The sequence below is a fragment of the Ascidiella aspersa genome, chromosome 1 (genome assembly GCF_963924565.1).
Source record: "Ascidiella aspersa chromosome 1, kaAscAspe10.2, whole genome shotgun sequence".
Taxonomy (NCBI): domain Eukaryota; kingdom Metazoa; phylum Chordata; class Ascidiacea; order Phlebobranchia; family Ascidiidae; genus Ascidiella; species Ascidiella aspersa.
The window spans coordinates 20,884,807-20,909,399 of record NC_139447.1 but is presented as its reverse complement, the minus strand read 5'-3'; the positions used below and the strand labels follow the sequence as shown (position 1 = coordinate 20,909,399).

General features: G+C 34.8%; 1 protein-coding gene across 1 annotated transcript; it reads left to right on the top strand.

The window, feature by feature from the left end:
* Positions 1-10,984: 10,984 nt before the first annotated feature.
* Positions 10,985-24,211, top strand: LOC146168236 (solute carrier family 35 member H1-like). Its single transcript, XM_083386176.1, has 9 exons — positions 10,985-11,218; positions 11,281-11,428; positions 15,992-16,055; positions 16,134-16,206; positions 18,191-18,359; positions 19,689-19,772; positions 20,906-21,081; positions 22,553-22,682; positions 22,805-24,211. Exons 1-9 carry the CDS (start codon positions 11,036-11,038, stop codon positions 22,906-22,908), a joined length of 1,131 nt encoding a protein of 376 aa, XP_083242302.1. The 5' UTR covers positions 10,985-11,035; the 3' UTR covers positions 22,909-24,211.
* Positions 24,212-24,593: the final 382 nt, after the last annotated feature.

The window sequence follows — 24,593 nt, the reverse complement described above, 5'->3', positions numbered from 1 at the left end:
ATATTGTTCAGTTTGTTGCCCAGCCACCGTTCCACATGTTAGACATTTGTGAGGATAGATGGCTTAACAAAATTAAAGCCAGAATCAATATTCAAAAAATGGTACTGCCCCAAATTAAGTAGTTGTCTAGTTCTTATCGTTTTCTTACGCCTCTACTCCTTTTTTTCTTTTTTTCTTTTTGCCTTGCCGTTTTTGTGCCGTTATTTTGCGTTGCCGCGTTTCTCTCGACCCGTACTTATTGCTTCTGTACAGGGGTTGTACAACTTGGATGCCATTACTATTTAACAGCTTTTATATTTTAGTTATTTTACTTTGTTTTATTTAAACTTTAATGTTTTCTGACTCATTCTTATACTGTTGCGTTTGTTTTTATTCAGATATACTGACGATGCCTTAGTTGGCGAAATATATATATATCTTTTTAAGATCTGGTTAATGTGTCTGACCTGAATTGCTAGCTTTTCCTAGATTATTTTGCTGTTTGCTTTATTATGTTAGAATTTAAATAATATGTGTTGAATCTTCGGTTTGCTTAGGCAAAACATTGGAGAAATATCACTGGGGATCAATCTCTTTAAATCTAATCTGATAAAACTACTGAAATCGACACTCGATTAAACTCTCTGTAACAACATTAGTCTTCGCTCATAAATTAAAAAGATAACGAGGTAATACAAATTCATATAATAAAAAAATATGAAATATCTTCTTAATCTATATTTTATCACTAAAGGCCTAAATCAGTGTTTCTCAACCTATGGATGGAGACCCAAAATTTGGTCGCCGTTTGATGTGGTTTAGTTGCCGACTGCAAAGTTAACATTTAGATTTATTGGGTTTGATAGTGGATAAATATGAAAGATACGGCCCAGATTAGGAATTAAACTCGCAATTATTTATATGCCCCTTGTTTTATATTGTGTTGACTTACAAAAAGTTCAGTTTATAGAAATTGGTCGCAAAAGATTAGTCGTTATACTTACCCTTGGTAGTTGGGTCGCCGCGAAAAAAGGTCGAAAAACACTGGCTTAAATCGCGTTGGTTAGTTATGCATACGTTTGGCGTGCATCTGGACTGTCTTGCTAAATTTACAAACAAGAGAGAAAAGGAAATACCTGGTGACGAGTCGGAGTAAGAGTCGGTGGAACAATCAAACGAAGAGTCAGCGGAGTATATAATAATATTATAATGTTACAAGCCTCTTTATCCATAAAACAACCTTGATTTATTTATTTTTTTTTATTTACGGCAAGTAAATTTACCTTTCTGGGAGTACTTGAAACCATATATTTTAAGTTAGCAAAGTACGAATACATTGGTATGGTGTCATAACGTAAACTAAATTATGGTGTCATAACATAAAGCGTACCCCCGACCCTACCCTTAAGTACTTCATAACCGCACGAATTAAGAATTCTACTTGTGCTGACGTAACACTACAGGCGAATGTCAAGTTCAATATAGTTTTAAGCAACAGTATCTTTGTTTACAATGTTTGTTTTGGCACACTCTTCACATTAAAAAACAAGCCGTTAGCTCTCATCTTGACTGTTTTTCGTTACATTACATTGCTAAAAAATTGTATTTAGTCGAATTTCCAAATTGGTGTTTTGACAAATCCGCACATCTACAACCGTTATTAAATCTTTATTCAGGCAATGCAACAAACAATTACGTTAAGTGCCACTAGGCTGCAGGCTAACATCTTATTGTTGCAAAAATGTATATAACTGAGAACACACATATCTGCACTGGTAGTTTGACGTCATTATGTGAACCAGCAGTCGTCGTACTTTTCGAAACACTTAGGTAGATGCTTTACCAGCATTTTATAAAATGTAGCAGGAAGCTCTATTCATTTCAACGCTTAGATATTTCTGCACCAATGGTTATACATTTCAATTCAATGCTTGGATATTTGTGCACCGATGGTTCTGTAATTTAGTCATGAAGAGATAAATGAGCCGGTTGAAAGATGAACTTCATATGTACTTTTATAAGCATTCTATGGCTAAATTACACATGCCTTGAAAAATTCATATCGACCGGCGGGTTTGTAAATTATAAAATAATTGTTGCTCAAGCAATGGAGATCCTAGCCTATTTAAATAATTAAATGGTTCCGTTAGTGCAGGGTCTTAATTTTGCCAACTAAAACTATTCAAATGCATAAATATTTGCTAATTGTTTTTCAATGGAAAACGTTTGTTCTTGCTTGTTTTGGGGGAACGGAAGTTTGAACAAATGATAACCCAAAGGCGTCCTGCTTCCCATCGCACCCTCGAAAATAAAATGTTGGCAACTTAGGTGTTTTGCGCTAAGCGCGAATCTATACCATCGTTGCAGCTTTTGTATTGAACACTCTAGGTTAAAAGTAACAAAATTTTGACCACAGCAACCAATTTCAATACCCAATACACCAAAACATTCGGTAGCGTTTCTTTATTTTAACCGAATTGATTTGGTTATGCTTTAAACCAATATTACAAACAATGTTAATTCCAAGGATTTTGGGTGCTAAGCGAACGTCATTATTAATATAATACAACCTTAAATGTTTAGTTCATCTGACTATTTTGGCGAAAATTCACATTTTCTTGATAAAAATACTATTTATTTTTTCTTGGGAAAAAAACTATATAAGTCGAGCAAGTTTTTTAAAATAAATGCACATTTTGGTAGTTCTACTTTTAACAAATTCTACTTTGATTACAGATCATTATTAATCAAACTCTTACCTGCATAACCGAATTGGTCAAAAAAACGGAAAACACATACTAGTAATTCCATCATCATTAGATTGCCATCTCCAAAGAACGTTTTTTGTAGGTTTTGCGCTATAGAAATTGGGGTGTAATTTTTCCCTACAAAATCCTAATTTCCACCAAACAGGTGTTTTCATATTTAGCTAGTTACCTTGTATTGTAAATAACCCATATGTGTGGCCAACTGGCCAACCCATTAAATTAGACACAAACTGACCATGATTGGATACATTTTTACAGTGTTGATCATTATTGTGATAAATAATAACAATGGCATTGCGCCAGCAGATATTTAAATCCGAGTAGTACAAAAATACATTTCGAACATGCAGAAACATGGTCAAAAAAATAAGAACTTTTTTTGTCATTTCGCCAGCTTGATGTTATTAAAAAATATTTCACATGCTTTTCACATTTCCATATCATATGGATTAATTAGATCAACGGTGTCCAACCTGCGGCCGTATACGGCCGCATGCGGCCGTCGATGAATAATTGTGCGGCCGTTAACACGTATTTTAATTAGCATGTGTTGGCGGTCGTGACCGTGCTGGCATGCGTTAATGGTTGATATACTAAATGCAGATTATATTGTTTTACGACTTTAGGGAGTGCAGTTAAATCAGTGAGCTAAGCTCTTTCGCTGCATTCTTAGTGAACAGATTTCTTATGTGCGCTAAAATAACTTGCTTTCATTGATTGATTGATGCACAAAGAAATCAGTGTATGACAGGGGTAGGCAACCTACGGCCCGCTGACCGGAACGGCTTGCCAATGTAATTTATCCGACCCACGGCTTCTTTGGACAAACTATAGACACGAATGATATTTGTTCGTCCGGTTCGTTTACGTTTGGAGGCTGTTTTTTTGAACTAGATTAGCGCTTCTTTACCGTTGAACAGTGGAAGGCTGACAAGTGGGTTGCGGATAAACGGAAACCGTATTCAAAAATATCGGGCATATATTTTTAATTTGTTTTTAATTTTTGGCAATGTAATAAAAACTTGCACGAAATTGAAAACAAATGCCATTATAGAAAAAAATGCTGAATTTTAAACTTTGAGACAGGTTTAAAATTAGACGGGGTTTTTATGTTATAGGCAAGCCAGACATTCGTCTATCACTGCTGGTCATTAGATCTGAGAGCTGAGAGCATTAGAACAGGGGTGGATCCTGGCCATGCCCCTAAAAATATCATTTTGACAAATTTCAATGCAAACGCTAATTTTTCGCGCTTTGCGCGAACTTCTACTATCTGTCTTTTTGTATTTTAGTCCCTTTGAACTAAATCCGTTAATTTCAAAAGTGCTATTTATATCATGGCATATTGGGGCGCATTACTATTAAAATCCAATTCTTACATAAATGCTTGTGTTTATAACAATATGCGATTATTTTATGGGCCTCAGCCCATTTCGATTGAATTAAAAGTTTTGCCAAATCTTCGCGCGATCAATCTGCTTTAAGGTTCCATATTTTACCACGCGTTCGTTGGACAAAACGTCGCAAGATTAATTATGCTATGACGTCACGATTTGACAACTTTTTGAGTCATCCCTAAAAACATTTAACTTGCGGCCGTGAGGAAAATAAGACTGTCAATGCGGCTTTTTTATTAATAAATAAAATAGCGAAAAATGCAGAAGAAAAACAAATTACAATAGAAAAGCTTTTAGGCTAACGACCATTTACTTTTGTAAATCGCTTTACTTCCTCTTTTTAAAGCCGTATATTGATCGGAAGTTCGCACAGAAGATAACATTGCGAAAAAGCGTAACAGTCGGGGCACTTTCGACATATTTACATTGATAGATGACATACCGTACCTTGCACATAGAAGGACAGAATTTACAAATGTTTTGCACGGTATATCTTTGTGCACTCCAAGGAGTAATTGTTCGGAAAAAAAGTACACGATATTCGTACTTTCATACTAAACCACGCGCTCACGTTTTCCCAGTATAAACACGTCACAGGACACAAATAAAACAGGTGGTATATGGTTTCCGTAGCCTTTTTGCAGAAAGTACATAAAAATTTCAAAATTTCAAATCTACCTTAGCCTACAATACGAATAAAGTGAATCATTTGTTATGATTGCGCCCAAGTTAAACTTTATCTTGAAGCCATTCTAATTGAGCTCTAGGTGGAAAGAGGGTTTTTGTTTGCAGTTGTTCATAAACCATTTTGGTGGAGTTGAACTGGTGACTAAATATTTTTAATGTTTGGGTTGTATACGATCGTGACGTAGTTTTGCTACCGGAATTCCATTCTTCTGGTAGACTCGATGTTCATTTAATGACTTTGACAAAATCTGTGTTGTTTGATAAAAAGTTAAATTTATTTGCCAATACGCCATATTGTAGGTACTCGCCGTTTGTATTCAATAAGTCCTGGTGAAAAATAATATTAGATTATATAAGTGACGGCATAAAAAAAACGTTTGAATGGTATTTTATTTTTTGATGACGACTGTTTCCCCTTGGATCTATGATATCCAAGAGTTATTGCACGCCGGTATTGCAACGTAAAGTTCGCAGGGGGAGTATACGTCTTGCAAACAAGTTTGTCCCTATGTTTCAATTAAGGAACGCTTCTAGTCTGTTATTTTGGTCAAATGGGCCTTTAATATGTTTCCAATTAGCCTCTGCATTTTCGTCGAGTAATTTAAAGACCCATTTTATACGTAAGGCTAAAAAGAATGTATCTATATTGATCATGCACTGAAAATTGGGATCATGAGGGTCTTGATAACTGTTGTTTTTCTGAGAAGCGAGAGAACCATTGAGGACAAGATATTTGATACTATTTGCATTTTTTCTGCAGCGGTGTGAAGTGTTTTCAATTAGATCGGCGTCGTTACTCGGGCTAGTGGGAATTTTAACGCCTAAGTACTTGATAGTACCTGATGGCCATAGAAGACCACTTTGTTCCATGGGTTTGTGACTGTTTTTCGATTTGTCCCAATGAAAAACGCATTTTATTTGGACATGTTTACTTTGCAGCCTGACATTACGCCGAAGTCTTCGATTACCGAAAGACGTCTGTAAAATCCTGATCACTACCACTCGATAGAAATACTGCAGTGTCGTCAGCAAATAGGGACACTAAATTTCTTGCCATATATCGTGATGCCGTTGTAAACGCCCTGTCTTAATACAGTGGCAAGGCATTCGATACATAAGACGAAAAAAGTTGGAGAAACACGATCTCCCTGGCGTACGCCACGTTCAACGTTAAACGATTGTGACAAAAAGTTGTTATTGACATTTACGCACGATAGATTTTGATAAAAACATTCGATTAATTTAATAATCTTATCCGAACCCGAAAACAGCTAAGGCTGCATATATAAAGTTCCAGTTCACCGTGTCAAAGCCCTTAAACATATCTAAGAACAGTATCGCGCCGAGTATATCGTAATAGTCCGCGCAGTCAATGATGATATCGAACAAAAGACGAATATTGGTGCCTATGTATCGATTCGGAATAAAACCATTTTGCGCAGGCGAGATAATGTCGTTTATAGCACAATTCAGACCCGGGTGTTAACTACTTTTAATGCAATTTTGTATTCTACATTCAGTAGAGTTATTGGTCTAAAATTGCCCGGTTGAAGATGGTCTTTATTAGCTTTTGGAATTAGAGTTACTACTGCTTCTGACTGAGAAGCTGGCAGCCTACCCGTATTTACCTATGTCACCAAGCTGCCATATATACGACTAGGCCGTCAAAAAGGTTGTTTTGGTCAGTTATTATTTTATCGTCGACCAATAGCCTGTTAATACCCTTTTTCAAGTTTAAAAATTATTTTGTATTTTTCTCGCCCTCCTCTGTCCAGCGAGCCCTACTACGCGTTACGGCGCTTTTGGTTTGGCGGAGAATTAATTGGTCAAGTTCCGATTTTAGTTTGGACAATTTTTCGTGCAGGGGGCTAGCTATTCTGTTTCAGAATTATTCAAAATAGCGTCTTGTGTCTACCCGATCAGTTTTTCTAAATCGTTTTGCTTAATATATAGGCTTCGTTTTAGTTGGCCGAATGGCTAATAGTTTCTCCCCGAACCACTGCTTTCAAGGCGTCCCAACTAACGTTAGGATCGGTTGCGCCTATGGTAATTTGCTTCATAATAAGTGATTGCCGTTCTTTTTTTTTATCTTGTAACGCTGGTCATTTAGTAACGATGTGGTGCTGGGTTAATTTCATTTTTTTAGGTCAGCACCTCCTTTAAAGTCAGCACCTCCCATGATTATCGGGGCATCGGAAAAGCTGTCGAGTAGGCTACGGCGAATAAATTGGCGAAAAATTCTGGATCGTCCTTATTCGGCGCGTAAACATTAACAAATACTATTGGGGTTGCATTTATTGTAATTTTAACCATTAAGTATCGACCTTCGTGGTCTACTCGTGTGCCTGAGAGACAGTATAGGACATTTTTTATCAATTACCATCGGCACCCCTCTACTGCTTGTAGGTGCCGTGCGCCCTTTCATACCCCATAACTTTTTGTGCTTGGCACTACTGTGGGTTTTCTGCAAAAAAGCAACGTGACACTTGTACGACGTAAAAATTTAAAAATTGATTTCCTTTTCATCGCAGTTCAATATTCAAAACTCGAAGGTTGTGTGAAACAATATTTAAACTTCAAAAAATATTTAAATGCGTTCAACACCAATATCAATGTCCCACTCGTAGGCTACTCACAATCACATATAAGCGGTTTATTGGGACCCATAAGACAGGAATGCCTTTTCCCCGCAACTGCAGTTTACTATCTTATACTTGCAATGGGTATTAGCCTACACGTTTTACACATCGTTACGTTAGATGGTGGGTCAACAGTAAAACAATTACAGACAACAGAGTAGCCTACCTCTGGCACTGTATGCACTCAAGCACACCTTCATTCGTCTTGAATTCTCGCTGGAGCTCCTCGCAGGACGGCATTCTTTACCCTCCTCGACAAGAAATAACTCGTCCGTGCAGCACTTCATTGCTACGGCATATTTGGGGGTATTCTTGTCGAATTCAAAGTCAAGATTCTTATTCCAGTTAGCAACCCAACCTTTCCATATTTTGCAGATATTTCCTCTTCTATGTTTTAACTGGGGAAAGGGATGGGTGCAGGGCTAAAACTGATTGGTTTGAGGCAGATGGTAGTTTCTGCTATGATTGATTCTGGCTCCGTTTGTTAAGGTTCTTCGAAGGTTGATCGAAGGTTGCTTGAAAGATTGCGTGTTATAATAGTTTAGCCACAGCAAGAAACGGATCTGAGTTTATTGTATAACATCAGAACGGCAATCAACTTACAGGAATAGATTAAAGTCCAAGGTACAGTACTAACACAGTCCAGCATAATAAAGTCTGTCCGTTACATTATATCAGTTGGTTAAATTGAGATCCAGTCAGTTCCAGTTACGTTCAGTAGGTTCCCTTAAGATGCCGTCTAGTTAGGCTTTTGTACACACGCCTGGCCATCGATTAGCAGAGGCGTGTTTACGGAATGCAAATAACATCTTCGTGTTAATTTACGAGCAACCGTGGCAGGTCTGCAATTGGGCCACGTAATTAAATAACTACAAATAATAAGCCGACGCGCTACATATCTATCGCAGCCATAAAAGATTTGTGCTTAAAATTGTGAACAACATGAACAAGACAAAACAAAATCACGAGTTAAATTTGGCACAGGTAGCAGCAAGTTGAAAAATCTTCTGTTGGTGTTTCGAAGTTCAACGGGAACTGCTGTACATCTCGCTCTGTTGTTTGTCATGCTCAGTCGTCCACAACCGTGCAATGCAATGGAAACCTTTGAAAAACAAAACAAAAGAAAGGCAGTTGTTTGTTCAATATTTTGGTTATTAAATACCACATTTCATTTTTAAAAGATAGTTTCAAACAAACGCAGTACATGAAAACACGTTTCTAAATTGTTGCTTTTTCACTATTGCTTTTAACAAAGGCAGGTATAATGGGCTTATCCCTAAATTCGTGTTTGGACTTGCACGAATTGAAGCATATGTGTCGCGCGTGGAGAAATCATTATGCTTTTTACGAGGAATTTGACGTCTCGTGTTTTTGTAATCTACCTAACTAGACGCGTTGTGCGTGCTTTGATTCAGACTTCCCTAACTAAAACCCAAAAACGTACCAAATGTTTAAAAGAATTTGAAAATTTAACACGAAATTGTTTCGTGCACAACAAAATAAAATTAATATTTACAAGTTTTAGCGTTGTTATCAAAACTTTAAACTATATGCACATTTTTGACATTCATAGCTTTACGCTTAGCCTATATTAATCGTGTTTCACAATATAAATGAACAGATCTTTCGATCGGCGGTAAACTTAGATTTTGAATATATATTTTGTAATATAGATCGACATTCACCTTGTTTGCTTAGCAGGTTAAGCGAAAGTTTCAAAGAAATCCAGCGGCGAATTGCGATTTGCATCGCTGCGGTGCCATTTCCTCCAATGTTGATTGGCGGCGCTTGTTCTCTTGTGAACATTTAGTTAGGTGCGCTCGTTGCAATTTGTTGGACAAATGAGCAGGAAAGTTCGTTGCTCGTAGGCTGTCTTCTTCTTCTTCGGGTTGTTGGTTTTATTCGGATGAACGTTGCGGCTCAGTTGTGAAGTTCAAAGGTTCGAACGATTTGCCTGATCCAACGATGACAGATTTTCTTCTTGAAAACTTGTTGCTTCAAATGTAACGCTTTATGGCGGCGCTTAATTCCAGACGCTGATTGACGTTCCTTAACGCGGTGGTCACCATTTGCAGGGCTAAACTGGTGGCGAAAGGGTCCATACGGTAGTAACGGTACAGCATAATAACTTCAGTCCGTTACATTATTTCAGTTAGTTATATTGGGATCCAGTCAGTTTCCACGTTCAGTAGGTTCCCTTAAGATGTTTGATCTGTTGAAAAAGTTTGCTTGTGCACTTGGTATCAGTTTATGACAACCCTAGTTTGCTGGTAGTATTATTGTTCAACTTGTGATTTGTATAACCAATGAGGTTATATCTAGTATCATTATAACAGAGCAATGAATTAGACCTTTGGAACAGAGCATGACTGCATCTGAAAAAAATGAGTATTGCTGAAGGGCATTAAGGCTAAATTAATGTTGTACAAATAATGCCACAAGAAAATCTACAAGAATACAATAAAAAACACATGGAAACAAGCACAAAATGCAGAAATTATATATTTTTTTATTTCTGGCAGAATTTGCAAACCAGTTTATTAGGCCTTTATTAATTATTTTTCTTCTCCAGGAGAACATATATTCAAAGATGATAATAGTCAAATGTGCAATTCCGTCGAGTCCCGAGTGCGATTCTGCCCCTACAGCCTGTATTCCGCCAATTACATAAGTAAATACTGTGGATATTCAGCAATCCACTAGGTGTGTCATATAATATGAAGTTTGAAACCTTTAAACATATTAGAGGGTGGGGTGCGGCCCGAAGTTATAGATTATAACTAGACACATAGTATGATGTTCTCAAAGAGCTATGTCAGGGGGTGACAAACCACAAAACCTAGGCGGCTGGGAGTGTTTTGGGGAAACTGCCATCTGTCTAATAGGTGCTTACGTCAGATTGGCACCTATATTTAATTTAAGGTAAATCGCTTCAACCTCATACTGTGTTTATTCTAATAAACTAAAAATTTACATGTTAAAACCTGGACTTAGAAAGATTCAATATTCTATTACCTAAGTGAAGGTATATATATGATTAAAAATCAAAAAGGGTCAAAATGGCCTTACCAGTTATTCTAGTTTTAACAGAGCCACCCGCAGGAATTTTAGTCAAAAAACAAAAGGATAAATAAATTTAAAAAAAAAGTTACATTCCTCTTTTGTACATTGTTGGCGGGTTGTTTTACTAGTAATACTGGGTCCATTATCAGGGCTCTTTTAGATACGTGGTTTGGCGGCAGGTGCTCCAGGAAAACAGCTGTAATGAATGGTGATTAATCGTAAAAAAAGACAGATTGGTTTTAAATGCCGGGTGTAATTTTAACAGTTTAACATCGCAGCAATCTTGGTTGACACCTCACCCCGCCCCACGCTATGCCCCTGATTATAGCATCATATTTCGAAAAAACATCCTTTGGCCAATATTAGAGTCCATGTAGTTTAACTCACTAGCAAAATTTACATTGTAAAGTTCACTATTTATGTTTTTTACCAATTTATGTTTTAGATTTAGAATATTAAAAGTAAACAAAGTTAAAATGACTTTCATTGTTCTTTAATTTTAATGGGTTACAAATCTGATGGAGGAGTGGTTCTCTGTGGAATTACTCAAAATATTCTGCACCCAGCAAAACCAAGCAAATCTTTTAAACATACTTTATGGCAAGCTATCACAGCTGGATTCCTCATTTTGTTTTACTATACCTTTTCAATTGGGTTAACCTTTTATAATAAGTGGATGTTTAAGGTTCGTATAAACATACATAAGAGCTATTAATAAACACGCTTAGTAAATAATTTATGTATTAGACATATCATTTTCCACTGATGACAACAAGCTTTCATTTTCTTTCTGTATTTATTTACTGTGCAATATCAAGAGCAATTTGGTGGAAGTGGCGGTCTGCAACTCCCACACTAAACTGGAAAATGTATTGTAAAAACATATTTATCACAGGTCAGTTTAACAGAGTATTATCTTGCTAATACAGACCCTAAAGGGCTGTAATACCCATTAATTATGTCACACAAACTGAGAACTTTATGCTTTTATCAATTTAATCTGGAAACCCCGCTGTTCGACTCAGACACAAAAGTTTTGGAACAAGTGTGCTAAATTGAAGTAACAAAATATGATAAAATGGGTTATTAATAGTTAGGCAAAAACAAGATTATCTTATATATATATAGAGTGGGCTAAAAGTAGGCTTACAGTTATAAAAAGTAGGGTTTAGGTCTAAAAGTAAACTTATTATTTTGGGGTTCTTCTCATACACCTTGTTGTTTACAACACCCCCCAAAAAGAAATCCATTGGTGTCAGGTCAGGAGGTCATGGTGGCTATTCAATGCTACCTAAAAAAAGTTGAATAACTGTAAGCCTACTTTTGACCCACCATGTATACTAGATAGTTGACAAAAAAAAAAGGTTTTTTAATTTATATAAATTTGTCCGTCTACACACATTTGCACGCATTTTAGGGAGACAGACAGAGCAACGTCGCTCATACTGCTCCCTGTGAAGCGAGTCGCCAGGTGAGTGGGTAAAATAGAAAGAAAGGCGTGTGCTCCCAGTCAGAAAAAACTGTGTTTCTTTCTATGAGAGAAAGTCGCGCATACCAAGCGAGCGCCGTTGCAACCCGGTCACGGGTAAGCAATTCTTATTTTCAAGGCTTTTGTTAGTAATTCTGGAATGATAAATGTTGCTACATATTTTGTTGCAGTGTGTACAAAACCTGGTGAAAAGAGTAATTTAATTTCAATCCTTTTAAGTCAAGAGACAACCAGTGCTTACGGTGTTTTACAATAGGCTACACATAAAGGCAAAAAAATAACATAGTTTATTGCTACCGAACGAGTGCAACGTTCAAACTTAAGAACGTATGCAATGTTTCCAAGGCATAATTTAAAAACTTCTAGCAGTATGTTTAACCACCCAAAATTGAGGCAGAGTTCAAATAATATAGTGTTTGTTGTTGAAGTTTGAATACTAAGCAATGTTCAAAATTCCTTTTCAAATGAGGTTTTCTTTCATTTTACAAAGAACAAATACTGCTACCACACAGGTTGTATACTAAACATACTTTGATTAAACACCAGGAAACCTGCATGCATATCATGCAAAAGCCTTCCCAGCAATCTTGTGATAGTGATTGATGCCGAAGCCTAATGGCTTCTTTCAATATGTTTAACTACGAAATACTTAGTTCGCAAAATATTGTGTTTATTGCAGCAGTTTAACAGTAAGCATTTGTTTTTTCAAAGAGAATTTTTCTCACGTTTGAGGCAGTTTAGCACCGGGATTATGTATTTGCTTAAATATAACGCTATCAAGCAAGTCTAAACAATTGCTGTACAACCCAAAGTTTTACGTTTGAGAGTTATTCTCAATTAACAAATGACACAGGTCTTTGTTACTTAACATATATTTGACATGCTTAGCCAAGTGTTGTGTGCTATAGTCGATTATTTAGTCCTACCATTTCCAAAACATCACGCAGCATTGCACTTTGGTTGCATGTTATATCCAAGGGGCGCGCATGCGACTTCTCGCAAAACCTCTTGACGAAAAAGCGTAAAACGTTTTAGGCATTTATAAGGCAATAACCTGCGTGACCGTAAAAAATAAGTTAAGTAGATTGCCTTGGTAAAAATAAAATTTCATGTGGCAAAGTTTATCCTTTTATGTTAGTATATCGGATCCTTAGGATTTGAATACCTTGGGTTTTTGCCAGCGAAAAGGTTTGGTCTAATTGTACTTGACATGGGTGGCAAGTTTTGATCAAGGCCTCTTACTGTGGGGGAACGTTTATAGTGCTGGCTTTAAATTTAGTTAGGTAGCCGATATCCGATATGTCAGACTAGAAGTATGACAATCCGATTGGTACCAGTTGATATCATGACTATGCTGAAACAAACAAAATAGATGAATTGAAAAAGTTTAAGCAAAATTTTCCAGGTTATTGCTTAAAATATTTTAGAGTTAAAAAGTTTTGTTACAGGTGTTAATTAATAAATGTTATTTTACAAGTTTTCCTTCCAATTATTTTTTATTAATTTTACCTTCAAAGGTAGAATCGTAAATCATGTCTGAAATAAAATCTTATATTAATTTGGCATAGAATCTTGCATTCTCGCATCTTCTCTTTTTACAATGACATAAAGCGAGGCTGTTTGTTGTGTTTTTCATCAAATGCCTTTTCGCATTGTTGCAGTTGAATGATAGTACTGACAAACAAGTCACTGATTTTGCTTGTATGAGAAAATTGTTTACTTTAGCTCCTAAAATAATAAAACCTACTCACAAAATATTTGTCAATTATATGGGCCGAAAATTTATTTTCGGGACATATCTTGTTTTTGCCGTTGTTTTTTTTTTGGTTTCATATGGTTTGCTATGGCATGTTTCAGACCGATTTTTGTCCAGAGCATTATAGAAAAAGTGAACATCGTAGAACTTTCAAATTTTCAGACATGGCGTAGAGTGGTATGAAGGTGCTATGTAGAGGTTTATGAGGCTGCACCCCTAGGCACCTCCAATTGGGGGACAAAAAACAAAAGTGTTACGTCATCGTTTTAGTTCATAACAGCTATCTACTACTATCTAGCGGCAGAAAAACTTCAATACAGAATGCTTTCATTCACTTGCTTTATTCAGCTCGCGACGAGGCGGCTGCTGGCATCCCTGCTGTGTCTCATTGTCCTGCGCGTGCAACGTTTTTGTTCGAAGTGGCTTGCCTAGTAAAACTAGGCGCCTGCGACTTGCCTTTCATAAAGAGGCCTCTCTAAGTAAAAAAACCTATTGCTCTTACAACACAAAATATTTTACCACGCTTAAGTTGAACGCATTCTTAACGACGACGTTACAAAGCTACGTCATAACATGGCGTCATAAATAAATAAATATTGCGTTTATTGGATTTAAATTGGCAAAACTTTCAATATAAAACGTGGCTTATTAGGCACATAAACGTGTTTGCATATTGCTCAAAACTACAGATTTAAACTCTGTTTCAACAGTGATTGCTCAGACCAAGGCATGGTAAAAATTTACCCAGTAAAAGTTGGAAAAAGTATAGCAAACCATAGACGTTAAATCATTTAGAGGGAATGAAAATATTGGCTTTTTAAACATGCTAGCTGACCAAAATGTAATAACATGCCCGTAAGCATTATCTACGTAAATTTTTATTGATTAAATATATGTTTCGATCATTTCCCAAAATCTACGCCATATTTGAATCCCTTTCGCTTCAAAGCCATAAGTTATTATATTATTATACACAACTTATAATTGTGTGTTGATATGTTGGATTGGAGTAACATACAGAACAGATGCAAATAGCAAATATTCTCCAAATACGATTTTTCCAATATTGTCCAAATCGTATTTCATCGTATTGTCGCGGTAATACACAAAGAGGTACGGCCGTGAATAAAGTTTCACCCACCGTACAATTAACGGAGGGAAGCATTGCGAGTAGAGATGTTCAAAGCGAATATTGGCGACTCATTTATAATGCTTGCTTTCAATGCCGCGTTAGCTTTTTTTCGGGCGACCAATTACTTCGCGATAAGCTTCGCCTAATAATTAAGTGTCAATAGGGTGTATTTACCACCGCAAGTTTAAATGCGAAATCTTGACGCAGTCTACGCCTCTCTGTTAGCACCTGTCGTGCATCTTGCTCCAACCAGCATTCCAACATCAGGCCTAAAAACATCTAGCAAAACTTTCGATTTAATAGTTTGCGTATTGAGAACATAATAGTGTTTTTCATATTATTTGAAACTACAGATTTAAAGCCTGTTTTAACAGTAATTGCTCGGACCAAGCCATGGTAAAAAATTACCGAGTAAAAGTTTGCAAAAGTATAGCAAACCATAGGCGTTAAACCATTTTTAGTCTTTAAGAGAATGATAGTATTTGATTTTCAAACACGTAAGCTGGTCAAAATGTAATAAAATGGCCATACGCATTATCTACGTAAATTCTATTTATCAAATATATGTTTCGATCATTCCCCAAAATCTATGCCATATTTGAACCCCTTTCGCATCAAAGGCATAAGTTAAGTGGGGAAGTTTTCGGCCCATATCTGTTTTTGCTTGCAGAAACAAGTTAAGGAAAATGAAAAACAAAATATATAATATAAAGTACACAATACAAAATATTAAAAAAAAAATTAAAAAAAAAAAAAATTAAAATAAAGTAAAAATTGAAAATAAACAGTGAGCCCTGAAAATATACCCCCTGACAAAATATACAACAACTGCACCCCCGTCTAGTTGGAATATGTTTTTGTTTTGTATGTCACTAAATTCGATTAAATGTCGCTTCCAAATTGATAAATCCTTGTAAGATGCTAGTTTTACTGTAAGAAAGTATTTAGTCACCCTCTTTTAGACACAATGAGTGCCAAACAACATAGGGACGACCAGCTCATTCGCTGCTTTCAATGTAGGTTAGTTCTTGTCTGATCACAGTGTAATGCACAAAACATGTGTTATGAGTTCTTTTTTTAGGGTTTGCAAGTGCGCTGGACATTGGACTATCAAACTGGAGTTTTGTTTTCATTACAGTTTCTTTGTGAGTATAGCATGAATTGCATCTACCTACACTTATAGCTTTGAAGCCTTTTCATTTTATATATGTGTTACTTTACAGATATACTATGGTCAAATCAACAGCTATAATTTTTATTCTTGGATTTGCGATTGTCCTTAAACTTGAAACTCCGGTAAGAACAAATATATGTCACTTTTTTTTTATGATCACCCTCAATATATTAATTGTTACAGGGTTGGGCTTAAAGCACTCGCCCGCTCGCCAATGCGAGTGCAAATCGCTCCTGGGGAGTGCTGATTGACACTCACTCGCCCGACTGGCGAGTGGCTTCAGCGAGAAATTTAATTAGTTGGTGTAGGACAACTTGTGTTAAGCAACACTACTAAGCGAAACATTATTAGCGCCAGTTATTTCGTTAAACACTACACAAATAATAAGCTTAATCGAAGTCATGTTTGAAGCTCGTAATAAAGAATCTTTGTCCCGTTGTATGATCGTAATAAACACTCTTTGTCCCGTTTTAAAAATCGTTTACCGGCAAACAATCAAATACGTCATTGCTGCAGTGGTAAATTGTTATGAGGTTTATTGTTTAACTTAAACGTTGTTAATTTTTAAATGTTTAACCCGGTCGTTGACGTCCTTGGAAAAGTTTACTAAACTTGCGATGTACCCAGCGATAAGAAGTTTACTTTTCTGTATTGATTGAATTGTTTGTATAAGAAAATTATAAGCAATTGCTGCAGTTTTGGGCAACAATAAGTTCGAATGAAAATGTCGTATATTATTTGTAAGCAGTCTTTTTTAAGAAGGTTTTGATGGACCGAATTGGCCCACTGAACATTACGGTATTTTAAAATTTCGCCTACTTGTGTAACTGTAGCTGAGAATTAATAATGAGTCTACGTAAGTATGTTGTTGCGATCTTTTAAGCTCATAGCGGTCAACCAAGTCAAAGCTGAAAAAATAACTGTCTGTGAATATTTTATATCGTAATTATTTTAAGATACGAATCGAAACCATTGCGGACGCCCTTGGAAAATTGAAATGACCCACTATAGGGCGTCGCACAGCACAGAATCTCTGGCATATGGTTGTGCGAAGCAACCTGCGTTGAAACGTCCTTCAAGCACAGAAAAAACAGAATACGATAAAAAAGAGCGCGAGCATTTAAAAATTTGGAAAACAGGCAGGCCGTGGCTACTAAATTGTCAGTGTTATTTTTTCACTAAAGACTGGAAAAAAATATTTCGGCTGAAAAACATAGTTTTAAGCGTAAACTGCTTTATGGGTCATTAATTTGTTCATCCATGCATGGAAATAAACGACCAGACTTTTATAAACACTAATGTTTACGTATAGAAACCATAAGACAGGTTAACGATAGCCCAAGAAATGACCGCGCTAGGACGGTAATTTGCAGACTGTGTGCCAACAAATTTGGCGAGTGTTATTTCGTCTTGGCGAGTGCTGATTGATAGCCGCGCCAGGCTGGCGAGTGTAATTTTTATCTTAAGAACAACCCTGTGTTATACTTTTCATAAATAATTTTGATAATGGGCCTTTTGAATTCTTTGGATAATGGTTTAGTATATTTTCCTAACATTAACTTGGCCATTCAAATAAGAAATTATGTCAAAGTTTGCCAATTTTTTAAAATTTTCAGGTTAAATTATTTTTTTCATATGTTATGGTTGCTAAAAGAGGCATTTTTGCTCAAATTTACTCACATTTATTAAACCAAAAGATAAATTAAAACAAACCCAATTTCAGCCCTAGTCGCAATAGTATCAATATTACGTTAAAATGTGAAGATTGTGTATCACAGGTTTGGAATTACTGCTTTAGACAAACTAGTTAATTCTATAGATGAATAGCTTAACTATTGATGCACTGTTAAATGGCAATATCTCTTGTGTATAAGGCTCTGCTTACTTCTTTTGAACTTTTTTATTGTCTTCTCCTTTGTTACATTTAGGCTTTATATAAACAGGTATAAATAACATATAAAATTCAAATTTAAGGTGAATTTGTTTTGCTTATTTTTTGTGTTGTTACTTTTGTTATTTAGTTTATTTAACCGTTTTTTTAGTTTTTTTATATTTTGTGTAAATACATTTTTATTATCTGATTAATATTAGTGTTTTGTATTTCAGAAATGGTCTCTCATTATTGTTGTCTGTCTTATATCTTCTGGTTTATTTATGTTTGTATACGAGTCTACACAGTTCAATTTGGAAGGGTTTATTCTTGTTTTATCTGCATCCTTTGTAGGGGGAATAAGATGGACTTTTAGTCAAATTCTTACTCAAAAAAAAGATTTAGGTGGGAAATTAGCCTTTGAAAATTTTACAGTTAAAAATAATTGATTACCTAATTTTATCCAAGGTATCTTTGCCCTAACACAAACTAACACAAAAAATAAGCACAAACTAGTTGATTTATTTGTGGCTAAAATACCCTCACCCCAGTATTTAATTCAGATTTTGGCAATTACACATTGTGTTTATGGAAAAAAACATAGAAACTAATAGCAAATGTTTTACCTTTTTAAATTTAATATGGCATATAGCAGGGGTGGGCAAATGTATTTAATGGAAGAGCCATTTGCAGAAAATACAAGTACCAAAGAAAAATTATTTCAGTACAAAAACGGTAAATAATGCAAATTCAGCAATATTAACAGATTTGTAATATGATTATAACACAATAATAATATTGATAAAAACAAAATAACACGCATAATATTTATCAATGTCAGTCTTTTGTTTGATTTGCTAATCTCTGAAACCTTACCAATGGAATTATGTTGACTTGCTGTTTACTAACTCTTTGGATTTTATGTCTAGTGTTACGTCATAAACGAATTGCTTACCTAAATAAAGAAATGAAAAGGAGAGAAACATTCATTAACGGTACTCTTGGTAGCCACATTTTTTTGGAATTTTACGATTCGACTAGAAGAGCCACATGTGGCTCGCGAGCCGAAGTTTGCCTACCCCTGGCATATAGCGTCTTAGCCTTGGTACAGCCATGGATGCTGAGTTTGTGGTGCTTAGATGCCTATTGTTTGTTGAGTAGGTCAGATCATATATTATTTTTTTATTACACCTTAGACTTGTCCCAAAAATAACTACCTAGCAAATAAATTTGTACATAGTTATTAACCATGAAAGTGATAGTGATATCATGAAGAACTTTATTCGTTAAAACTTATTATTAAGGGGCAAATTATTATAAAAAGGCTTATTAAGGGGCAATTATTATATTTATAAAACATCATATTTTTTTGTTTGATAACAATCAATAGCACAAAGCATTTTAACTGCGAGTACAAAAAATGCCCTTTATGTTATACATACCAATTTGAAATATGGTGAATATTTTTTAATCTAAGAATGAGAAATTTTGACCTGAAAAGTGCAAATTTTACCCTAAAAATACTTTTTTGACAAAATTTGATATTTTAAAAGTGCATTGATTAACACAATGCATTCTATATGACTTTGTTTTTAAAAGAGATTTTTTGTGTTTTTTTGATTCTTTTCCGGTCTTATTGTGTGTTCCCATAAATTCTACTCAAACTTGTTACAAAATATTAATGTTAAAGCATTGTTTTGCAAATCATTAATCATTTTACTTTTTTTGTTGCAGGTTTGTCTAATCCTATAGATTTGACATATCATTTGCAACCAACAATGTTTGTTGGGCTTTTTCCTCTTGCTTTAGCTCACGAAGGTTAGCTGTTAACTTGTACATTTATTACATATGGTATTCTTAATTATTTCATTCTTAGCGGGTTTATTACAGAGTTGTGACAATATAGCGTTCTATTAAATAGGAAAAGGGAGGGCAATACATACCTCTTAAGGGATGAATGCTATTTTCTGAGTTTTACAAAATATTTTTGATCAGTGGGGAAACAACCAAAAGGTCTTACTGAAAGTTGTTGTTATGCTATAACAAACAGTGGAAAGCAGCATACCTACTGAATAAATTACCCTTTTTAATGATTTTAACATGGGACAAAATGGATCCAACTAATAAAAGATAATTTTATTGGCCTTGATGTGCGAAAATGGCAGATCAGGTTTTTTGTTAAAGGGGCACATACAAATTTTCAGAGATAATTTCCCAATTTGCGTCATAACGTTACATTATAATTCAAGTAATGGTATACATGGCGCCTTAAAGGTTAAAAACATTTTACATAAGTAGGACAAAACATTACTATACAAGTAAACCTTAAGGACTATGCATAAGACGTAAGTAGCATTGCATCAATATAAAAGTTGAACGGTTATTAAAGCCGTACATAAACTGCCATATATTTCTATTATGCCATACTAACTCAAAAGTATTAAAACAATTATTATCAATCGACAAAAAATTATAAGTTTTAAGTTGAGTTACACGAATAACAACGGATTATCTTGTGGGGGTCCGTTTTGCCACAACACTATGCATCACATGAAAACCTGATTTGTTTAAAATCTCTACACTAAAAAAGTCCAACTGTCGGATTATAAAAAGCTTTATCTACAAATTGTTTTGCAAAAAAGTAACTTCACCTTTACTTGAACTTAGTAGCAAACACATACTTTTACTGTACTATCCTTATATCAACATCCCTCAAACACATCTTCTCCTCTCCCTGGTTTGTCCAAAATCGAATCATCCTTATTTTGTTTCACAAACGTTTTTTCAAAAAGTGAGGGGTCAGTTTTGCTCCACCTTTCCTAATTGTTAAAATTTTGTTAAGCACTTTTAAGCACTTAACCCCAATAATTAGCTTTTTCCTTTAATTTGTTCTAATCATTATCTGGACATCAATTTAATGTAATTTTTAATAAACATGCTTTTTGTTTCAGGGTTAACCTTTTTTACCTCCAATTTTTTATTTGCAACAAACAACATTAATGAAGTTATGTCTGCCATATATATGATGGTTGGAGGTGGAGTTTTGGCTTTCTTTTTAAGTTTTTCTGAATACTTGCTTCTTAGTACTACATCTTCATTGACACTGTCTATATGTGGTATTTTTAAGGTACGAGTAATATAAACTACAAAAAAATAGTTAGATCGGTGTAATATAAAACCAATACAGACCACAGTGGTAGTAAAATGCTTAATACAATATTCAAAAAAGTATTACTTCACTTTGTTTTGTATTTTTTTAGCAAAATATATATACAAACATTATTATCTAATTCAGTGGTTGTCAACCTTTTTCATCCTATGATTGAAATTGGTATAATTGCATGTAGTCTAGTTATGCTAATACCTTGGTGTTTTTAACATTTATTCTACTACCTCTGGCAAGCAAAACATTTTTTTTTTAGTTATATTCTATAGTTTGGGCACCTTTGTCGGTATATTTAAACTTTTTATTGAACGGCCTAGTCTGCTTTAACAAGCAATGCTATAAACAACCGGAAATCAAATAAAACAAAAATCCCAATCGCTTTAAAGTTAATCTAGATCCCAAATCGCTTCAAAGTTAATCTAGAAAATCTGGATCTCCTAAAAAATAAACGCAGAACAATCAAAAATACTACATGCGTTTTTTACTGCTTTAAATTTATGAAGTGTGACTTCATATGAACAGTATTGGCATATTTTCGGTTTCGCTATCAGATTATCAAATTGATTAAATGTTTTAATTAAATCACGTAATGCATAATGATTAGAACAACTTTTATCACAGTCTGTTAAAATGGATTGCGGCGTACGTCAAGGAGACTCATTTTCTCCAACTTGATAGGTCTTGTGTATTGAATGCCTTGCCTGGTGATAAGACATGGTCGTGTATTTTGAATAATCGAAAGACTTTGGCTAGATGTTAGGCTGCAAAGTAGACATTTTCATTCGAAAAAACAAAAAAAAAAAACAAGTCTATGAAACAAAATGGTCTATTATGCACATCAGATACGGGTACTATCAAATACCAGGTGTTAAGATACAACTTGGCGACCTAATACAGAACAAAATTACACCCCTGTTAGAAAATTTAAATAGTATATCTGGTCCACAATGAGGTCAAGAGAGCCTAACATTCAGCGATTTCTCTGTGAATATACCCAAATGCTTAAAGTTAAACGAATCCTTTTTAAATTCTTATGGGGATCCAGCAACTTTGAAACTCATAGATCCTAAAATAGCTTCCCGCTTGTGCAAAACAATATTTAAACCAATTAAACTTTGTGTTTTTATGCCATCACTTTTCATAATTGCATCCTTGTTTAGTTGCAACATTTGTGGCCTGGACAGTGCACCAACCAGTACAATGGTTTAAATTTTCATGTTCTATTTGCTTTTAATTTTTCATGCTCTAACGAGTGAAAAATTTTAACCTTTTTTCGGTTCTCCAAGTTTCATACTTAGTTGACCTTTTATACCAGGCTTTATTAAAAATATTATTTTTTAAGTATATCATTCAAAAACCGACAAGTGCCTTGAGCTTTTTTAAAATTATATGTATGCACAGTGTTATTTTGTTGAACTGTTACTTTATTAAGGAAATTGCCACTCTAGTTTTAGCAACTGCATACAATGGAGACACGTTAACAATGATGAACTGGGCTGGCTTTTTTATGTGTGTAATGGGAATCGCTTGTCACATTGTTTTGAAATACAAACACATTGAAGGTATTAATTAGAAATTATAACTTTTGTTTACACAAATAAAAACTATGTTATATTTTGTGTATTTTTAAATGATAACTTGTTTTCTTGTATTTTTTTAAGTATAGTTTTTTTTTGGGTTTCAGAAGATAAGAATGACAAAGATAACGACATTCAACTGAAACTGCTTGATTCTATTCACTCACAAAGTGACAGTGAAAATGAAATATTTTCGTCGTATCCTAGATAGCAAAGCCATTCTGCAACCAAACTATCTAATTGGTGTTGACGTTTTATTTTTTATTAAAACAAAAAGTACAAGGAAAAATCTCTCCTACTCAAAATATGTTTGCTTATTTCGCATAAAAATGTCACTAAACCATGAATTGCACTAAACCTGGTAGTTCCAAGATGCTGGAGCAGAACAACTATTGCGAGGGTGTTTGAATTGATTTTGATAGGATCACACAAGAACAAGGGAAATAAGAACTGAATGATGGTTTTACGAAAACAGGGCCTGTATTTTTAATTATTATACCACATTATATTCATTCTCTTAATACGGAGTGGCATGCTTAAATTTTTTTACTGGTTGATTATCCAAGTTGTTGCCTAAATTAGTATTTTATATTATCCCTGTATAAGTGAGCTAATTTGCTGTGAGTTTGCCAAAGTAACAATTAAATTCGCGATTTGAGGTGGCACAATGCCATGTATACGATAGTATGTTTTACCCTTTTTTATGATTGCACGCATTAATATGGCGTTGTAATATTTTTCAGCTTTTTTTTGAGTCTTTTTCGCACAAACTGTACTTTCCTTTTTGTACAACTTTGTGTTTCCCGCTTCACACAAGTGTTTAGTTTAGTTTTAGATATAAACACACCAACAAATTATAACGGCATCATTTCAATTAATTTTTTTTAGCTAAACTAGGGTTGGCAAGCCTGTCAACCAGTCAAATACGGTCAATTGACAGCACTTTATTTGACCAGTCAAATAACTCATATTGGAAGCAAATGTTGTAAATTTATCAGGCTTGTGTTGTGATTTAAGTTTTCAACAATCTTGATTGTAACATTTTTAAAGAATTCAAATATAAAATGGTACTGATGCAAACACATGTTCTGTGTTAATAACTAAGTGTATGCAATAGCAAAGTATGTTTATTTTGTTTAGTTTAGAATAAATGCATTTTATCTTTTTTGAGTCTCCCAGTCTGTTTCTCTACTTGTATAAGTTGCACCACACATTTTAAACTCATTGGCTTTCTTTTAGTGACACCACAATGGTATATGATAAATCGTGTTTGTCATAAAAGGAAACACTAGTTGGTGTAATGTATACCACAATCTCAGGCTACTTAGAAATTTCGAACCAAATCCCTAGTCTCCAGTGGATCCTAATTCAGATACTGGTCATGACTGCAAAAATTCAGATAGTGACAATTTTTTTATTGATACATTTACTTGTTGATAAATTTCGTTAATAAACTTGTTGGTTGTAGTATTTCTTGCAAGATGGGCATGGTTTTTTGCTACGGTAATTAAAATATTGCTGAGGGTCAAATAAGTTGCCCAATTTAAATATTTTCGCATTGGTTTAATACCGTACAAATGACAACGCACATTCCAAAATATGAGCCACAAATAGTATAGACCTCGTGAAAGGGGCCCATCAACACATAAAAGATTAGGAACCTCTGGTCTACTAAACCAGTGTTCCCTCAAAGAAAATTTTCTACTGCGCAAATATTTCTTGTAGTGCGCAAGAATATTTCAAAGCGTGACGACATGAAACAAAATATGGCAAACAATGCGGTCGTGCGAAAAAAAAATCCGAATATTTGGGTTATATTGACAAAATGTTTAATTTTACAAATATAATGCGTGATGCCTTTCGCGCACAATCAAGAATCACAAACTATCCGCTCAT